This window comes from Nilaparvata lugens, chromosome 8 (genome assembly GCF_014356525.2).
Source record: "Nilaparvata lugens isolate BPH chromosome 8, ASM1435652v1, whole genome shotgun sequence".
Lineage (NCBI taxonomy): Eukaryota > Metazoa > Arthropoda > Insecta > Hemiptera > Delphacidae > Nilaparvata > Nilaparvata lugens.
In genome coordinates, this window is record NC_052511.1 from 19,203,993 (window position 1) to 19,225,962 (window position 21,970).

General features: G+C 34.6%; 1 protein-coding gene across 33 annotated transcripts in view; it reads right to left on the reverse strand.

Annotated features, from left to right (window-relative positions):
• LOC111045351 (zinc finger protein 699) overlaps positions 1 to 21,970 on the reverse strand; it is a 201,113-nt gene that overhangs the window by 110,195 nt on the left and 68,948 nt on the right. For 19 of the 33 annotated variants that reach the window (XM_039434169.1, XM_039434190.1, XM_039434179.1 and 16 more), the window contains 7 exons: positions 11,584 to 11,673; positions 11,190 to 11,294; positions 8,693 to 8,782; positions 8,198 to 8,287; positions 6,917 to 7,021; positions 5,317 to 5,452; positions 98 to 4,855 (listed from right to left, as the gene is read on the reverse strand). In XM_039434169.1, the coding sequence (XP_039290103.1) occupies positions 3,414 to 4,855; positions 5,317 to 5,452; positions 6,917 to 7,021; positions 8,198 to 8,287; positions 8,693 to 8,782; positions 11,190 to 11,294; positions 11,584 to 11,673 (2,058 nt within the window). In that variant the 3' untranslated portion in view covers positions 98 to 3,413. Of the gene's footprint in view, positions 1 to 97; positions 4,856 to 5,316; positions 5,453 to 6,916; positions 7,022 to 8,197; positions 8,288 to 8,692; positions 8,783 to 11,189; positions 11,295 to 11,583; positions 11,674 to 21,970 lie in introns of those variants that run through there. The other 14 variants (XM_039434187.1, XM_039434181.1, XM_039434170.1 and 11 more) reach the window with 10 other exon arrangements.

Sequence of the window (21,970 nt, forward strand, 5' to 3'; positions counted from 1 at the left end):
AACTTCATTCCTAGTGCATAGCAGAAATTTATTATTGTTCAATATTGAATAAGTTAATGATGAAAAAATTAAGTCAAAAAGGCATCACAACCACAGATTCAATGTTTGATTTTTCTTTATTATTTTTGTTCTTTTTACAGTCGTTAGAGTAAAAGTTAAATTATATAAAAAGAGACACATTATAGAAATATAACCACAGATACCCGTTGGGGAATAGGAGTTCCACACCTAGAAGCTAGAAATATTAAAATTGTAGGCTAGGACTATTTCGAGAATTGATTGAAAGTTGATAAATTGAAGTAGATAATGATGGAAGACAGGAGAAATGTATAAAATATTCTTGAAAGATAGAATATCTATTAACAAGAAGTTTCTCTTACAATAGATTGCTAAAAACTATTGATAGGCTAATCTAAATAATATTAATATAATGAATCTCTAGTGAATTATAACTGTTTGTGATACAATACAAAATTTATACAGTATTCAAAAGGATAGAACTCTCAACAGTCCATAAAATAAAATCAATTTATCCCTCTCAACTTGTATCCCATCTTATTCTAAATAAATGATAGAATCTATAATATGCCAGGAGGCTTTTTGAATTAATCAACGCAGCCATATTAACAACAATAACTTCATAATATGGAGCATAGCAGTTCAAAGGGTTTTGCAAAGTCAATATTGTCGTTTTGTTGTTGAAGAGGTGGTAATTTAATGAAAATTTAATTGTCATGAAGATGAGATCATCAGAATGGATCTTTTCACATTTGAGTTCTACCAGCTGAGCTATACCAGACAACCTCTGACATTTTGTCCTGAATAAACTAGTACATGATGTATTTGTCAACACAATCAATGAATGGATGATAATTCTCATTAAACACACTTTTCAGAGAGAGAAGAAAGAATCTAGCATTGTTTCCACACATTTTCTAGACAATTGTATCAATTGTTGTACTAGGGATTACATTGTCAATATTGCAGTTAGCTTACACTTTCCATCTACTTCACACTAATACTGAACTCAGCCATGGAAATAAATAAACATTGCAATAAAAATGACATTCAATTGAGAAAGATGATAGATAATTAATTTGAGCCAGTGGGTAAGAATTTTGTAGTTTTCAAGTTTAAATAAACATGGCAACAGTGAACCAGTCAGCATCCAGAAAACATTTAACATTTTCCAAACACTGCCAAGTGATTTAACTGGAATACATTCATAACTGAACACATGACACATGTCTATCAGTCTAATAATTACTCAATGCTTAAATTCAATGAGCTTACAATTAATTTTATAAATCAGATTAACCTTGATTTCGTGTATGAATCTCCCAACAAGACAATCTTTCTGTTGTGAGATTGAATGGATAATTATCGATTTACTAGCACTCTACAACTAAACACTTTACATATTATGACAGTGAGTCTGATAATGACTATTCAGATTAAACATGATTCCACAAGAAAACTATAAACTGGCGGACTTGGCTGACATATAACAGTTGTGAGGCTCATTGGTATCTCGAAGAATATCAGGTAGCCTACCGTATTCTCTCCCATAGAAGACAAGGTACTATATTATGTACTTACAATTTTCCAAGCAAAACTTAAGTTTTGAATTCCTAATTTCAATTCAAGATGAATATCTCAAAGTATTGACAAATATAGCTTATTACTCGGTTCGCGAGTTTTTAGATGAATGACTTTTGATGATTTTAATTTTTTTACCACTTTCCTCTCTCGGATCCAACTCTAACCTATCTAGACACAAGGCTTGGTTGGATTAAAATAAAAAAATTGTAGCTTTATAATAGTTACTAATAGTTGCTCAGCAGGCTTGCAACGCTCAACTATATGCATCTTGGTTAGGTACCTGGCCATGTAGGCATAGGTGGTAAAGAGCGTGCAGATGAGCTTGCTAAGTGGGGTTCTAGCATGCCATTCCTTGGCCCAGAGCCGGGCTGTGGCATAAGTAAAACAACTGCCTTCCACACAATTAGTAGATGGTCCAGGGACTTAAACCACCAGCAATGGCAGGGTCACCCTGGCCAAGCACTTGGCAAAAGGCTGCTGGCAAACGCAAGCCCTTGCTTCACCAGCTGGCTGGTGAGTCTGGGTAGAGGTCAGGTCAAACAGGTGATTGCCCTGATAACTGGACATGGCCACTTCAGGAAACATCTCAACACTCAACACAATTGGACTCAGAAATGAAAGCCAGATGTGTAGGCTTTGTAATCAGTCTGGAGAGACTGCCAAGCATATCATACTGGATTGCGAAAGTCTTGGAGCTAGAAGAAGGGCTCTGTTTGGCTGTAAGCAACCAGGTGAGGAATGGGATGTTGGTATAGGGAAGAAATTCCTGGACCTTGTAAAGGACACGGGAGTTGGTTTGCCTAACTAACATACTTTTGGACACACAATAAGCTTTGGTTGACATGTGAGGTTCTTTGAATCCGTCCCTTCAAAACATAAACATATATTCAGGAGCAGGTTTATGGCCTATAAAATTTATGTTCCGACTTCAGGACTCTTTCCTAAGGTCCTGCAAAGTTTACATGAAATCCTTATGGGAGATGATTTGTGAGCTGGCCACACACAGAAATGAAAATCAGCTATTATAATCATTGCGTCATCCAACAGCCGTCGGTAGATCTGTTTTTCTATTTTCTTTCTACAGATTCACAGAATTTTAATTCTAATAATAATGCGCGTTACGAACTACGTCCAAACTTCGGTCGTAGAATTTGAAATGCTGTAAATTCAGAATATGCACGGGAAAATCAGCGGCAAGGAGATATACCTTTCATTTTCCCAGCAAGCTGCATTCAACTATATCTAAAAATACAAACTTCTGCACAACTAACAAAACACATAGGAAGTCCATATTGAGATATAAATGTAAATACTGTTTGTTGGATGATTTTCATAATATGTAATGCATGAGATTAAGCTAAAGCTAAGCACACCTGAGGAGGCGCGGCTTGGTGACACAAAGTGTTGATCTTATGGAGATTGCCTTATCACACCGTTCCACGCAATGCCCGATTCAGTATGTGTGAGTTCTTCCATTCCAACCAATAAAAAAGATGCACCTGGATGCAAAATGCCGCATCGCGCCTCCTCAGGTGTGCATCCAGCTAAAGTTTGTCATGAGATGCATTAACTATTTAGCGGTACGAAGTTCGCCGGGCCAGCTAGTATTGTATAAATAAATATCTCACAATTTCTTCTTCACCGGCTTTCCCCCAGTGTATTTTCAGATGTGTTTCTTCAAATCATTTGAATGAGGGCATTTATGGTCACAAAATTCGCAACTAAAAGGTTTTTCATCTGTATGTGATCTGATTTATGTACTTTCAATTAGCTTAAAGTAGCACATTTGAAGAAAGGTCACAACTGAATGGTTATTCACCAGTGTGTGTTCTGATGTGTCTCTTCAAAGCAATTGAAGAAGCACATTTGTAATCACAAAAGTTACAACTAAATGGTTTTTCATTTGTATGTGTTCTGAGATGTAATTTCAAACTAGATTTCTGACTACATTTAAAGTCACAAAATTCGCAACTGAATGGTTTCTCACCTGTATGTGTTCTGAGATGTGATTTCAAACCGCCTGAATTAGTACTTTTGTAGTCACAAAAGTTACAACTAAATGGTTTTTCATTTGTATGTGTTCTGAGATGTAATTTCAAACTAGATTTCTGACTACATTTAAAGTCACAAAATTCGCAACTGAATGGTTTTACACCTGTATGTGTTCTGATATGAACTTTCAAACTGCCTGAATTAGTACTTTTGTAGTCACAAAAGTTACAACTGAATGGTTTTTCATCTGTATGTGTCCTGAGATGTAATTTCAAACTAGATTTCATACTATATTTATTGTCACAAAATTCGCAACTGAATGGTTTTTCATCTGTATGTGATCTGAGATGTGATTTTAAGTTAGATTTCTTACTACATTTGAAGTCACAAAATTCGCAACTGAATGGTTTTACACCTGTATGTGTTCTAATGTGTTTCTTCAAATCAGTTAAATGAGCACATTTGTGATCACAAAAGTTACAACTAAATGGTTTTTCACCTGTATGTGATCTGATATGTACTTTCAAATTGCTTGAAGTAGCACATTTGTAGTCACAAAAGTTACAACTGAATGGTTTTTCACCAGTGTGTGTTCTGATGTGGCTCTTCAATTCACTTAAAGAAGCAAATTTGTAGTCACAAAAGTTACAACTGAATGGTTTTTTACTAGTGTGTCTTCTGATATGTCCATTCAATTCACCTGAAGAAGCACATTTGTAGTCACAAAAGTTACAACTAAATGGTTTTTCACCCGTGTGTGTTCTGATATGTATTTTCAAATGGCCTGAAGATGCACATTTGTAGTCACAAAATTTGCAACTGAATGGTTTTTCACCTGTATGTGATCTGATGTGTATCTTCAAATTGCCTGAAGCAGCACATTTGTAGTCACAAAAGTTACAACTGAATGGTTTTTCATCTGTATGGGATCTGATATGTACTTTCAAATTACCTAAAATAGCACATTTGTAGTCACAGAAGTTACAACTGAATGGTGTTTCTCCAGTGTGTGTTCTAATGTGTTTCTTCAAAGCAGAAATCCATGTTGTTTCATAGCTGCAGTCGGCACAACTGTAGAGCTTGGTCTTTTTGCCAGCCACAGTTGGCTCAGTGCACTTTTCCACTGGAGAGATTGAATGTGCATCCAGTCCACCCACTTCTGTTGCATTGGCAGTGCCGCTGATAGAAGGCCACATCTCTGCTTCACTCTTCACTGCGCCAAAGTCAACTTCTTCTGAAATGTCTTCTCCATCTTGGGAATCTACAAAAATAAACATACAACATTACTTGGGAAAATATACTACAAACTATTCTTGAACAGATGGAAATAAAATTGCAATATCTCAGTAATTTTTATCTGTAGACTGGATGGCCGCTATGGCTCCCTATAAAATGAGTGCTGCTATCCAGAGATTGTCAGTTTGGTTTGAGGGTAAAGCATTCATGACCGGCAATTAGTAGGTACTGGGTTCGATTCCCGGGCTGACAAAGAATTTTTGAATAGTAGCGCTCATCGAATTTTCATCTACCTGTTTACCCTGTTGTCAATATTTGCAGTAGCAGAAGTCTTCGTGGTGAATTACAGCATTCAATTTGGATTTCGTTTAATAATAATTATTCTTGAACAGTGTTTCTCAGCTTAATTTGAAAGCTATTTAATTCAAGTATGTATTGTCGAATACATTACTTTGATATGACTAACAAGACACAGTTATATCTTACCTTCTTCGTTGATGAATATTAGATTGTAGCCAGGGATTAAATAATGTTGTTGGCTGAAGTCATTATCGGTTGGAGCGAATGCAGTGCTGCACTCTGGCGCTGGTTCTTGGCTGCTATTTACTGCAACTGTCGCCATCTGCAAATATATTCACATCACAACACTGCTCATACACAAACAGTGGTACTATGATCAAATGAGAGCAGAGTTTGAGAACAAGCATTTCATTGCTACGTCAACATACAAACTCAGAAATTTATAGCTCTGAAAATATATGTTTATTTGATAGATTAGAATAATTATTTTTCTGATCACAAAATGTAAATTTATCCTAATACTACATCACTACACTCCCCACTACAAACTTATTAATCTGACTGCCAATTGTCAAGTGGTTGAAATAGATTGAACAATTAATTCAAATATATGGTGAATGGTATTATTATTAATGATATTATTTAATGGTGAATAGTATTATTTGAGAAATACAGAAGTACTTATGAAATTGGAACTATGCATGTTTATCATGCATGTCCTGGCGTTTTTAAATAGAATAGCAATAGTACAGTGCTCGTTAATAGGATGAATTTGTCAATTGATTCGAATCCTGTATTGTTTCCCTGCTTAATTTCACAAAATGTCACTTTTCTCTCTACTATAAGATCACATGAACCATCCAATTCACCCTGCAATCATCATATCACTTCAAATATCGGGGCACCGAGCTTCACTCGTTATTTATTGATAAACATACACAATTCTTTAAAATGATTAGGGAAGGACTAACAGGCACAGCCCAAAACTGTTTCTTCCCCCAAATTTTGATTTATACACTATAAATGGTCCAAAAAGTAGGTTATGTTCCATTCACTTCAATCAATTTTCAGTCCAAATATTTGAAAACAGAAAAAATCTAATTTAGATTGTTTACAAACCAAATTGAATAACAAAATAACACTCACTAATAATTTAAAACTGTAAAATAATGATTAACTTTGAATATTATGATATACCATGTCATGTCAAAAAATCATATTATTTTGATCGAGTCTATTAATTTGTCTAGATTTCTCGCGAGATACGGTAAGCTGATTGATTACACAGTTGATCTCCCACACAGGCACACGCATCTTATGTATACAGACGACGAAATTATCATCTGTTTTTCCAAGAATGAATTATCCTTTTCATGTCCTTCAGCGAGTTTTCCCAGGGATGAGACCTAGTGCAATCGAATTTTTATATCATAAACCTACTATGTTCCAAATTTCATGAGAATCGTTAGAGCTGTTTTCGAGATCCGGTCACATACATATAATATATTATAATTATATACATCTAAACATATAAACAGAAATTGCTCGTTTAAAAATATAGGATATTGATAACCATCAGGAATGATAACAATACCACTCATTGCTTTGTCAATAATACACTATCAGTTCAATATTGAAACTGCATTTTTACCACCTACTTATTTCATGTATTGTTGCTATGTTACACTTTTTGATAAATTTTGTGTATTATGTATTGTCAGTGAAGCTTTAGATGCAATCAGAAACAATGGCAAGAAATATATGAGGATAACTGGTTGATATATACCTGAGTAGTAGTTGGGGCTTTCTCTGAGGTTATTGGCTCCTGTTTGATGTTATCTGTTGTCAATTGAAGTTCTGCGAATCCATCTTCTTGCTTCTCTCTCTTGATCTGTAGACAGAGGACAAGATTGGTCTTATCTGATAACTTGATTTACAGCTAGGAAAATATTCTAAAACCACAAACAACTATTTATGCTGAGCACTTACTGAAATTCTTTTGGTGAATTTTTGGATCTAAAACCACAAACAACTATTTATGCTGAGCACTTACTGAAATTCTTTTGGTGAATTTTTGGATAAGATATAGTGAGTTTCAACCTGGACTATCAGCATCAATTGAATTGGAAGTGATGATGTTAGCTGTAGAAATTACTACATTTTTCAAGAGTGAATATCACTTTCGATGACTCTTGTCAGAGTATTACCATAGAGAAAAGAGGATATCCCACAGTATAAGACGTTTGTGTTCCAAATTTCACTGTCAAGTCAAATCAAGCTTGTTACTTCATGCGTATGGAAAAACGCACCAGAAATCATGCAGTGCTTTCATTGGAGGTCGCTGGAGAACGTCCAGATATGACCGATACGAAGATATATATCGCTTCAAAGCTGAAAAAACGATCTAAATTCCATAGATTTGAAATTTCTCTGTATCTCTTGCACAAAGAAAGTTACAATAGAACGAAATTTGAAAAATTAGAAAAAACGTTTTTGTAGCTTCTGATGGCTTATAACTAATAAAATATGCGTTTTAGAGGGAACTTTTATTTAACAAAAATTGTAGAGGAAGATTTTAGAATTATTTTCGTTCAAAAAACGGTTAAATATCTTGAACGGTTATTGAAATGCAAGCGATATAGCAAAATCCTAAAAAATTTTGCGGCAATCTTGTTTTCGAGATTCCTGTGATTTCGACTCATCATCACGATCCCTATTATGCTAGACCTAACGAAGAAATTGAGACATCTACCACCGCTGTTACCCAAAAATGACCACGCAATGAAATTTGCGCCTGGACTATGCGCCTGAACATAAATGACCTATACCATGTTATATCTTCTTATATCCTTTTCTCTATGGTATACTGTATGATTTGGAGTATGCATAACTTTTTCTACCTCCTATCATATTTCTCTCCTCATGATTTTATTTGAGAATCAACAATAGATGAGTTAGAGGAAGAAATAGCATTTAATAAGCTACATAACAAACCAAGAGATATAAATTTTTTTAAAACTGTCTTCCTCACGGAGTGAAGAAGTACTTTGAGAATGCGAATACTTGCCTGATGAATAGCTGTATTGCTATGAGAAGGTTCATTCTTCATTTCAATGTCGATTTGTTCAAATGGACTCTCATGTTTCACAATTTCAATCTGAAACAGAGAGGCAACGTTTTTACAACAGCTTATTAGAAGAATTGAGATATGGCTTTGTAGATTTTAGCACTATAACGAATGATAGGAGAATTTGATCAAGCAATGAGAGAGAAAATAAGAGTGGGAGAGAGAGTGAGAGAGAAAGAGTTGATTCTATTTGCTAATGATACCGAAAGTGTTTTTGCTTGTGCCTGTGTTCTGGAAATATTACTGAAATACTATTAGTAAATTTTTGGATTAAAAATAGTGAGTTTCAACCTGGACTATCAGCATCAATTGAATTGGAAGTGATGATGTTAGCTGAAGAGATTACTACATTTTTCAAGAGTGAATATCACTTTCGATGACTATTGTCAGAGTATTACCATAGAGAAAAGGAACTTTGAGAATGCGAATACTTGCCTGATGAATAGCTGTATTACTATGAGAAGGTTCATTCTTCATTTCAATGTCAATTTGTTCAAATGGACTCTCATGTTTCACAATTTCAATCTGAAACAGAGAGGCAACGTTTTTACAACTTAACTTATTAGAAGAATTGAGATATGGATTTGTAGATTTTAGCACTATAACGAATGATAGGAGAATTTGATCAAGCAATGAGAGAGAAAATAGGAGTGGAAGAGAGAGTGAGAGAGAAAGAGTTGATTCTATTTGCTTATGATGCCGAAAATGTTTTTTGCTTGTGCCTGTGCTCTGGAAAGTGTGAGAGTGATTTGATGAGATGAAGCATCCATCAGTAACTACGGGATTCCAACCCACGACCAGGTGGCACTAGCTAACTGGCAATTGGTGTGCTGTCTCGTACACAAAACTGTATAAATTGTGGAGAAGATATGTGTCATTCGGTCATGACCCGTTAAAATTGATTCGGTCATGGCCCGGATCAGTAAAGTGATTCGAACTTCCCATCTCTACTACTGTGGAGTGCCTCAGGGCTCTGTCCTGGGGCCACTTCTCTTTTTGATTTCATTGTATGATGTAGCTCTCATGGATGGCAGAAGAGTTGTTTGATATGCAGATGATACCACCTTCTTCAATCAGGGTCATGGCGTTGATGAACTAAGGGCCGGAATGTTCATGGCCATTTTAATGATATTTTGAAATGGAATTGCAATGAAAAATGTTCATTGAAATGACACATGAAAGCTGTGGATCGAGTTCTGTATTGTTGTCCTGCTTAAGGCTGTGCAAAGGCTAAGAATAAACTTTTTACTCGTGATATTTCTCAAAGTTTTTTGATTTGCATATAATCAAGCTATCAAAATGAAAAAGTTTTCTCAGGAAAACATTTTTTTCTGTTCATTACTTTTTGAGATATGAGCGCCTAACGTTTAAATTTTCGGGACAGAACATTCCAAATTCGGTAAGAGATAAATCCATGACATTTAGAGGATAGATTCTTATTGGTATTGTTGATCTAGTAAAACAATAATTCACTGAAAATATCAATTTTTAAGAAAGTTATTCAATTTACTAAAAATAGCCAAAAATAACTTTAGTTGAGTTATTTTTGGTAAACTGAACTTGGTATCTTGAACATTGATATTTTCAGAGAGTTTTTGTTTTACTAGATCAACAATACCATGAAGAACCCAACCTTTAAATCTCATGGATTTATCTCTTAGCGAATTTGAAATGTTCTGTCCCAAAAATTCAAACTTCAGTCGCTCATATCTCTAAAAGTAATGATCGGAAAAAAATGTTTTCCTGCGAAAACTTTTTCATTTTGATAGCTTGATGATATACAAATCGAAAAACTTGGAAAAATATCAAGAGTAGAAAGTTTATTTTTTGCTTTTGCACAGCCTTAATGTCTACACTCTCACAAAATGCCATTTCTCTCTCCAGCAGACGACCACATTCACCATCCAATTCACCCTGCAATCCTCATATCACTTCAGTATTAACAGCCAATAGTAACATCATGGATAGAAAACTCATTGCTATCTCAATAATACACTATCAGTTCAATATTAAAACTGCATTTTTACTACCTATTTATTTCATGTATTGTTGCTATATGTCACAATCTTTGATTACTTTTGTGTATTATTTATTGTCAGAGAAGCTTTACATGCAATCAGAAACAATGACAATAAATATATGAAGATAACTAGCCGTCAGACTCGCTTCTCTCTCAATATCCGTCTAGCAAGGGGGCTCCGCCCCCTGGACCACCGACTGCATCGTCCAAAAATGAGATCATTTTTCATTTGAGCATGCGTCATTCCATCAGAAAGTCAAAGTACTGAGAAAATGCAGAAAAGCTGAGAAAAACGCTGATTTTGGGCATATCTTTGATGAAATATTAGAGTCACCTCATCACAAAATTTTTAGACCCTAGCTAAACCTCTGTACCAAATTTGAAAAGTCTCTGTCTATTACTTAATGAAAGACCTGAGAAAACGCAAAAAACAGCTAATTTTGGGCGTATCTTTGGCGTTATTTCAATTTCCTTCTAACACAACATTATTACATCCCAGCTGAGCTTCTGTAGTAAATTTGAACATTTTGTGTTCATTTGTTCTCCATAAAGCTGAGAAAGCGCAAAAAACGCTGGGAAACGCATATTTTGGGCGTATCTTTGGCGTTATTACAAATTCCTTCTAACACAACATTATTACACCCTAGCTGAGCTTCTGTACTTAATTTGAACATTTTCTGTTCATTTGTTCCCGATAAAGCTGGGAAAACGCTGGAAAAACGCAGATTTTGGGCGTATCTTTTGATTTTTTTTCAAATCCGTTCTTAGTGCGCGTCTAAAGGGCCAACTGAACATACCTACCAAATTTGAACGTTTTGGGTCCGGTAGATTTTTAATTTTGCGATTGAGTGAGTCAGTCGTTGAGTGAGTGCCATTTCGCTTTAATATATATATAGATTGGTTGTTATATACCTGAGTAGTAGTTGGGGCTTCCTTTGAGGTTATTGGCTCCTGTTTGATGTTATTTGTTGTCAATTGATGTTCTGCAAATCCATCTTCTTGCTTCTCTCTCTTGATCTGTAGACAGAGGACAAAATTGGACTTATCTGATAACTTGATTTACAGCTAGGGAAAGATTCAAAAACCACAAACAACAATTTCTGCTGAGCACTTACTGAAATACTTTTGATGAATTTTTGGATAAGATATAGTGAGTTTCAACATGTACTATCAGCATCAATTGAATTGGAAGTGATGATGTTAGCTGTAGAAATTACTACATTTTTCAAGAGTGAATATCACTTTCGATGACTCTTGTCAGAGTATTACCATAGAGAAAAGGAACTTTGAGAATGCGAATACTTGCCTGATGAATAGCTGTATTGCTATGAGAAGGTTCATTCTTCATTTCAATGTCAATTTGTTCAAATGGACTCTCATGTTTCACAATTTCAATCTGAAACAGAGAGGCAACGTTTTTACAACTTAACTTATTAGAAGAATTGAGATATGGCTTTGTAGATTCAATTCTTAAGAATAATAGGAGAATTTGATCAAGCAATGAGAGAGAAAATAAGAGTAGGAGAGAAGAGTTGATTTTATTTGCTTATGATGCCGAAAGTGTTTTTTGCTTGTGCCTGTGTTCTGGAATGTGTGAGAGTGATTGGATGAGATGATGGAGCATCCATGCCTATCTGCGGGATTCGAACCCACGACCACGTGGCTCTAGCAGACTGAAGGGTTCGGCAACAACCTTAGTTGACAGATGAAGAATTGCTTAACAGGCATTCATGATAGGTTTGAACCATTTTAAAAATATTTATTACCTGTGAATAGATTATTGATTCGGATTTTGAGATGTCATCTACCCTTCTGAGCTCAACTTTGGCGATCTTTCCACCTGAAATAAATGTTATGCAATCAATTGAAATTTTTTTTATTGGGTAATGAATAATAATTTATATTAAAAGCTAATATTTCAAGTTTGTGTGTGTCTGATACACACATACAGAGTGAGTCATATGTATTGGAACCCTTCAATAAGTTGGAGACTTGATATAATATATAATACTTGAGACTATGAGACTTGGTTGGAGTTGTTGATATAGGCTAGGTAATATACTGTAACTTTCAGGATAAGTTATTGGTCAAAAACTCTACCTTTTGAAGTACAAATGATTTTCAACCCCACATCAGGGGGTGACTTAAGTGTTGTAACTCGGATATTTTAAATGTAAACAACCATTTGTGGTACATCATTGTAAAGGCCATTTAAAAACGAGAAATATGATATAAAAAGTTGTTCTATGACACTTTTATCCAAAATGGCGGCTGATTGAACTATTATCAATTATATCTTTGAAAACTAAAACTTCAATTGTATTATGACACACAATAAACTCTCTCTCTCTTTCAATGAATAGCCTACCGTACATTCAATTCAAATTTGGGTGACAAAACAACATGTGAGTATATAAAAGAGTGTATCACATGCATGAAATTGGTAGAATGCTGAGATTTAGAAGAGATGCTTAAATTGAGATTTACTTTAAGCTGCCAATATTTCCAGTATATAACATCAATGCATCTTCTAATTCAACTAATGCTGAATGATTTTAGTGCTCCTCATTATAGGACATCAAAGCTCATAAACCAAGATGTAATAAATTAATGAGTACTCACAGACTAGGTACTCCATATTTTGCAACAGAGAAACCTGGAAACAGCAGAGAAAAGTCATTTTTCAAGTTGCTCTGTACTTCAAGTTTTTTCAATAAGTATATTAAATTATATCTCAAGTTTAAATTGACCTTGAGCCAAATATTTGGTTGCAATAATTGATTTAATATGCGACTCATGACAAAATCACACAAATTAGACGGCAGTCTTCAATCACTAATCATACAAATATAAATTTACAGTAGTATGCAAATGCTACTAATATCACATTGTATAACAAGTTCTAGGCTACTATTATGACTAGCAAAGCTTTCAATATTTTGGAAATAATCGAGAGTTGCCTAGTAGGTAATTAAATCTTAATATACAAGCGACATACAAGGTCTGAACTAAAGTTTATTCAACATGTTTTCAGAATGCTTGGTCTGTTAGGTGATGCATCTTATTTTTCCTCATAAGAGACAAAGCATAACTTATTATAAACAAGCTAAAAATATGAAGCATGGTTACAGTTGGGTTACCGTATCACAAAAGTCTGCCAGTTGGCCTCTGGAGATGGAAATCTCATCTAGCCGAGCCTAAATTACAAAATAAATATTAGGCCTATACAGAATCTAACTGTAGGTATTTAGGTATGATACTTACTCCAAATTTGAGTTTTACAAATCATATGAGTGAAAAATTGAAGTGTGCAAAGATGGGATTGAATGCAGCATGGAAGCATATGGTCACTGGTCAGTGAGGCGAGTGTTCCTTTGTCGTCAAAGTGGATATTGTTTAGAGCGGTTGCTAGGGCAGTTATGTGCTATGGAGCGCAAGTATGGGGATATAGAAGGTTTGATGAAGTGGAGAAGCTTAAGCGATTCTTTATAAAGCGATTGTTTGGTTTGCCCTCGAATACACCTAACTATCTTCTTCTCTTGGAAACTAGGGAGTCGCATTTATATGAATATACCCTCAACTTGCAGGTAGCTTACATTCTTAAAGTACTATCATATAGAGATGGGAGTTATCCGAAAAAGTTGGCTTTCCAGATAATTAATCAACCATTGTCTTGGTATAAATGTTGGAATTAGATAGCCGGAGATTTGGGAATTGAGATTAATTTGGGTGTTTGAAGTGTTCCTAACTGGAAAAAAGAATTGAATAAGTTGACAGAGGGAGTGAGATTAAAGAATTTGGAAAACTTGCAGGCTAAGGCGAGAGATGCAGAATATCATCTGATATACAAAAGTCTGAACCATAGCCTGGGAAAGGATAGCTATCTTGAAAGCGACCTGGAATTTACGGAGGTTCGATGGATTATGAAGGCGAGAGGAGAATTAATTGACTTGAACTACAGACCTTGGATGCCGGAAAGAAATTGGTGCTGTTCGCTATGCAATAAAAAAGAGCAGGAGGATATCTATTATTTTATAGCAAGATGTCCAGTGTTAGAAGAATGGAGAAGGAAGTGGTTGGGAGAGGCACTTTTGCAAATGGATGAGTTCAAGGACTTTATGAATGGCAAAAATTGGAAGAACTTAGCATTATATTGTAGGGACGCATGGAAATACCGATGGTTTTTAGTAGATAATTTCAATAATTATTGATCATTCGCATTGTGCTTTGTTTTGAGCTTTTCTCTAAATTTAATATTAATCATAGTTTTAGTCTCATAATACCATATGTTTCTTTTATTAAATTCTGATGAAATTTTGTTTAAACTGTATAACTTTAAATACGGTACTACTATAGTCACTAATGTATGATTGAAATAAAGCCTATGCATAACTAAATAATTATGAAACTCCATCTTCAGCTGACGGCTTAGAAGCCAAGCTTCTTGCTTGATTATGATTTAATTTATAATTGAAAAGTGTGTATTGTTTTGTTTATGTCAATAAATCATTATTCTATTATATTCTATTCTATTCTACAGAATCTAACTTAAGTAATGTACTACCGTATGGTAGTATAAGGCCTATACAGAATCTAACTTAGGTAATGTACTATGATAGTTAGAGAACAAGAGAAGGATCATAAATATTTATAATAGTTGAGGTTAAGTTTCAAAATATTTGTTTCGAGAAGTGTTTGTATATTGCAGAAACGCTTACTTACGTGATTACTCATGACTAATGAGAATTAAGAAAACCAAAACTAATCATCAAGAGATTTATCAATACTGAAATCCAATTTGAAATGAAAAAAATTACCCAGACTCAAAATTTCCGTCTTTCTCTTTTGTTTGTATTTCGATAGTATCAAATCATCTGTCAAAAATGTCGATATACAAAGTTATCGATAAAAGGTTATTGTCTTTATGAAATTCATCTCGATAAATAGTCTTGAAATCTGTTATCACTTTATTAGCAATCTATTTAATATGACTAGGCCTAGTTTTGACTTCATATCGCTTGCTTTTTTTTATTTAAATAATGCTCAATTGGTAATTGATTTGAATAATGCTGGAAAATCGGTACAGAAGACATTGATTGATGCTTTCAGTATGATTAATCTATGATTTCTGTATCAATCTATCTCTTAATCGATTTTTTTCAGCACGATGCTCATCCCAATAAAAAATGATTGTATTTTTTTCAAATTTATCGATATTCTGTTATTGTCTATAGCCCCCTGTGGGTTGGGGGAGCTTTGAGTCGATCATCGAACTCAAGAATGTGTTGAAAACCAGAATTCACCCACAGTATCCATGCTTGTCGTTGGAGGAGACTAAAATAGACTTCAAGTCAACTCCAAAAGTTGCCTTGCCTTTAAACCTACAGGATCTGCCCCATCAGGGCAGTTTCGGAGTGCCAAAAAGAAAACCCAAGAGACCAGAGATGGGTGAAACTCCAGGCACAAATGTGGGTCAAGAGGCTGAGTCAAGGGTGGCCGGGCGCCCTAGAGGCAGTTTGGCATCCCCTCTCTCAGCGGAAGGACCTACAAAAAGGCCAGGAGTGGAACTCACGTAGGTCACGAGTTTGTGGGTGGAGATGCCAAAACTCACCACTTCTCAAAGAAGGGCAGCCATTTAGGCAAAACTTCTTAGGAGTGGTGAGGCTTTTGACCCTGCAAAGTTTCAGAGGGGCAAAGAAAAACCCAAGAGACCAGAGATGGGTGAAACTCCAGCACAAATGTGGGTCAAGAGGCTGAGTCAAGGGTGGCCGGGTGCCCTAGAGGCAACTTGGACGCCCCTTCCTACGCGGAAGGACCTACAAAGAAGACCAGGAGTGGACCTCACGTAGGTCACGAGGACTAATCAGTCTAAAGAGAATGCCAAGCATATCACACTGGATTGCGACAAGGATTGCAACCAGGTGATGAATGGAATGTTAGTATAGGGAAAAACTCCTGGTTCTTGTAAATGACATAAAGGAATACATCCCTTCAAAATCAGTAAACAATATTGTCTCTTGTATAAAATATATTCTCATCAATATACGAGATGTGTTCAAAAAGTAAGGTGACTTTTTGAATTTCACAGGCATTGCTCATTTGATTTTCGATTTTCTTATTTTGTTGCATTATTATCAAACATTTCCTGTGCATATTTTCTAAGTTTCAAGTAAATAGCATGTTTAGTTTATTTTTGACAGTTACAAAGGTCAGACATATTATTTTGGTATGCTCAGAAATTTGCGTCTTAGTTCAGTGTGCTTCCACTGGAATGATTGAGCCCTAGTTTTGACTTCATAACCGTATACCCATGTTTTGTCATCTGTTATGATCCTTTTGAACAAATCAGGGTCATCATTGACATCATCCAATAGCTCATGAGCGATTGTCATGCGATGGTTCTTCTGGTTGAAATTGGACAATTTTGGAACAAAATTCACTGACACACCTTTCATATGCCCAAAATATCAAAAAAATTGATGGCACGAGCCAACCAATATGCCAACATCTTCTGCAACTTCTCTGATAGTGATTCGATGATTTTCCAAAACAATTTTGACATTCTCATCTGTTGTTGTAGTGCTGGGGCATGATGCCCCGGGCATGATGCCCCGGGCATCCAGAGCTGGGTTTGTCATTGCATCTTCTCGACCATCTTGGAAGAGCTTGTACCACTTATACATGGGTTTTCTCATCAAGAGTTGCTATTCACTTGAAATAAATGCTCAGGACTACTAAGGCAACAAAATAGAAAACCAATTGTGCATTACCCGCGAAATTCAGTCACCTTACTTTTTGAACACACCTTGTATTGTTGAAATCGGATTGGTGGGAGGTAAGATTTCAAGCTTAGATTGGAAGGATAAGATGGATCCATTTCACTTTGTAATTTTCTACAAACGATTTATCAATGCTTACCTTTTGATATCTCATCATTTTTGGATGAGTAGACCTATAAGTTACAGCTTGTTTTGTTTGATAGTTTTCGAAATCTTCTTAGAGACTCATCAGAATACAGGAATTCCCAAAAATTATAATACATTCCAAAGAATCACTCAAAAGAAGAGAGATTCACTCTCTACACACAAAACTCTTCCATTGTATAGAATGATCCAACCAGCTATGAAGCTTTTCATCTCAAAAACATCAACACCTTCAAAAAAATCAAATGAGAAAGAAGCTTACTAATATATTAATGGCTCATGTATGTCTGTTTTTTTTTCAAAAAGAGCAACTCGTTCTGACCCTTCCTGTTTCTAGTCCTAGTGTGATACGAACCCATTCAAAGGATTTAGCAGACACATCATTTCAACTGATCTGCTGAGCAATTACCTACTTATAGCAATAACAACAAAGAGCCAATAACGAATGTGAGTCAACTTCATTCCTAGTGCATACCAGAAATTATATATTATTGTTCAATATTGAATAAGTTAATGATGAAAAACTAAGGCAAAAAGGCATCACAACCACAGATTCAATGTTTGATTTTTCTTTATTATTTTTGTTCTTTCAACAGTAGTTGAAAGTTAAATTATATAAAAAGAGACACATTATAGCAATATAACCACAGATACCTGTGGGGGAATAGGAAATCCACACCTAGAAGCTGGAAATATAAAAATTGTAGGCTAGGACTATTTCGAGAATTTATTGAAAGTTGATAAATTGAAGTAAATAATGATGGAAGACAGGAGAAATGTATAGAATATTCCTCAAAGATGGAATATCTATTAACAAGAAGTTTCTCTTACAATAGATTGCTAAAAACTATTGATAGGCTAATCTAAATAATATTAATATAATGAATCTCTAGTAAATTATAACTGTTTGTGATACAATACAAAATTGATATTCAAAAGGATAAAACTCTCAACAGTCCATAACATAAAATCAATTAGTCCCTCTCAAGTTGTATCCTATCTTATTCTAAATAAATGATAAAATCTGTAATATGCCAGGAGGCTTTTTGAATATATCAACGCAGCCATATTAACAAAAATAACATCATAATATGGAGCATAGAAGTTCAAAGGGTTTTGCAAAGTCAATATTGTCGTTTTGTTGTTGAAGAGGTGGTAATTTAATGAAAATTTAATTGTCATGAAGATGAGATCATCAGAATGGATCTTTTCACATTTGAGGAGACAGCTCTACCAGCTGAGCTATACCAGACAACCTCTGACATTTTGTCCTGAATAAACTAGTACATGATGTACAAATAAAGAAGAACATTTCTCGGGTGATTAATAATATTAATTTGTCAACACAATCAATGAATGGATGATAATTCTCATTAAACCCACTTTTCAGAGAAGAAAGAATCTAGCATTGTTTCCACACATTTTCTAGACAATTGTATCAATTGTTGTACTAGGGATTACATTGTCAATATTGCAGGTAGATTACACTTTCCATCTGCTTTACAATAATATTGAACTCAGTCATGAAAATAAATAAACATTGCAATGAAAATGACATTCAATTGAGAAAGATGATAGATAATTTGAGCCAGTGGGTGAGAATTTTGTAGTTTTCAAGTTTAAATAAACATGGCAACAGTGAACCAGTCAGCATCCAGATAACATTTATCATTTTCCAAACACTGCCAAGTAAGTGATTTAACTGGAATAAATTCATAACTGAACACATGACACATGTCTATCAGTCTAATAATTACTCAATGCTTAAATTCAGTGAGCTTACAATTAATTTTATAAATCAGATTAACCTTGATTCGTGTATGAATCTCCCAACAAGACAATCTTTCTGTGTTGTGAGATTGAATGGATAATTATCGATTTACTAGCACTCTACCACTAAACACTTTACATATTATGACAGTGAGTCTGATCATGACTATTCAGATTAAACATGATTCCACAAGAAATTGGCGTACTTGGCTGACATATAACTGTTGTGAGGCTCATTAGTGTCTTGACGAAAATCAGGTAGCCTACCGATGTTCTCCCATAGAAGACAAGGTACTACTGTACCTATATTATGTACTTACAATTTTCCAAGCGAAACTAAAGTTTTTAATCCCTAATTTCAATTCAAGAAGAATATAGATTCGATCAGTAGCGATCGAGATGTCAGAGTGAAAGGTTGTGTCTGAGGCTCTGTTATTTTGTTTCAACTCCCTAGTCGTTTATTACTTAAAAGTTGTGAAAATGAGTTACATAGAAGTGATGACAAAGTCTTAGTGATACAGTGTTCGTCAAGGAAATTTCTAATTGCGTTTTGTTTTTGTGAATATTGATCAATTTACTTTTGAAAATTTCTACAAGCTTGAAAGTTGAAGATGAATCAACGGGCAACAAGGTCAAGAGCTGGCTCAGTAAATAGTGGGGATAGGAGAGAAGATGTGTTGGGGGCAGCGGGATGCGGGGATGATAGTGCTGGTGGTGAGGGTAGTGCTGATAAGCAGCCGAATCAACCAAATAACAATCCAAGTGACGATTTAACTGACGATCCAGCTTCATTCAATGCTAAGTTCGACATTGTTATCAATAAACTAAACGTGATTCAGAACGACATTGCGTCTATCAAAACTGAACAAAAAGACATTATTAAGAGTATTGAGCATTTATTTGGTTTAAATAAAGAAAACAGCTCATTAATAGACAAAAATACCAAAGACATAGGAAAATGTTCGAACTTAGCATAGGAAAATGTTCTGATAATATAGCTTCAATACAAAAAGACAGCATGCAAATGAAAAGTGTCATTGATAGACTTGTTTCCGAAAATAATGATTTACAGCAATATACGAGCAAAAACTGTATCGATATAATTGGCGTCCCTTACAATAAAGAGGAAAATTTGCTTGATATTATTAAAAACATTTCTTCATCAATTGGCTTCTCACCAGAAGACTATATGCTAGATAACTACCACCGTCTTCCTGCTGGCTTAAAATTTGCAAAAAATGAGCCCGAAAGACATTTTCCTATTATTGTTAGGTTTTGCGCATATTCGTATAAAGAGGTCTTCATGAATAGTAAAAAAACCAAGGGCAATCTGTCATTATCAGAAATTGGTTGACCAAACAGTGCAAAACTTGTCTTCGTTAATGAAACCATGTCTCCTGCGAATCGCGATATTTTTAAAACGGCCAAGTCGATGCAAAAGGATGGAAAATTCCAATTCGTTTGGTTCAAAAACAGACACATTCATGTTAGAAAGGACAAAAACTCTAGATCACACACTGTACACAACTTGCCAGACCTTGTGAAACTCATATGATCTATAAAATTTACACATCATCTAGGCATGGACTTTCTTTAGGATTAATTTCTATATTATTCATTGAATGTTTTATTAATTAATTATTCTGTAGTTTTCTATTACATCATTGAAGTATCATGGACTTCAGCTTCATAAGGCCATACTACGAGGAAGGAAGAATATTATAGAGACTTGTTTTGTATTGTTTATTTTTTTCAGAATGAACTAGAGTTTTTTCATTTCGGTTTTTATATATTTGTTTAATGCCTCAGAACTAGGCACATCTATTCACTTCAGAGTAGACGCTAAAGCTAAAAGTGTTTCAAAATATTATGTAGTTTCTCATAGAATATCTCAAAGTATTTGAGGAATAGAGCTTATTTCTCGGTTCTCGAGTTTTTAGATGGATGACTTTTGATGATTTTAATTTTTTTACCGCTTTCCTCCCTCGGATCCAACTCCAACCTATCTAGACACGAGGCTTGATTGGATTCAAATAAAAAACTTGTAGCCTTAAAATAGTTACTAAACTTATTTAGTGTCTTATGTATTTTATAAATTTGTGATTTATATAATTGAATATATTGTGGAATTGTAACAATGCAGAAATTCTTTAGATGTTGTAAATCATATTGCAAACTAATAAACTTTTTAATAAATAATTTTAATTTGGAAAAATATTATGTGTGGATTGCTTTAAATTTTACGAATTTACAATTGAAGAGGCATGAATATGTTTTACATTAAACGAGAGTGGGAGAGCTCCTTGCAAGACCAAGTTTTAAGGATGAAGCATTAGAAACTCACCAACTTGTTGCTTTGATTTCTGCAAATTAATATTTCTGGATAAGTTAATATAAGGAGAGAAAAGTAAATCTGGTAGATGGATAAAGACATAGATTCAATTTGCGTAAATTGCAATCATTAATCCCAATTGATGTTTCAATCTGCTAAGTGCTAAACCTTCATGTCATTTAATTCTACTCAATTAAGTTACAATAAATGATTGAGCGCACGAGAATCTGACACCAATCACACAAATCTCAATTGCGAAACAAAACAATGTCAATAAAACTACTATACAATTATTTTTCAACGGTGTGCGTTCTAATATGATGTGCCTTATAAGTACATGAATCAGCACATTAAGTAACATTTATCACAGAATTATTTCTTCACAGGCTTTTTTACCAGTGTGTTTAAGTCTGTTATGTCTCTTCAAATCACTTGAGGAAGCACATTTGTAGTCACAAAATTCGCAACTAAATGGTTTTTCACCAGAGTGTGTTCTGATGTGTCTCTTCAAAGTATTTGAAGAAGCACATTTGTAGTCACAAAATTCGCAACTGAATGGTTTTTCATCTGTATGTGATCTGAGATGTAATTTTAAGTTACCTTTCTGACTACATTTAAAGTCACAAAATTCGCAACTGAATGGTTTTTCACCAGTGTGTGTTCTGATG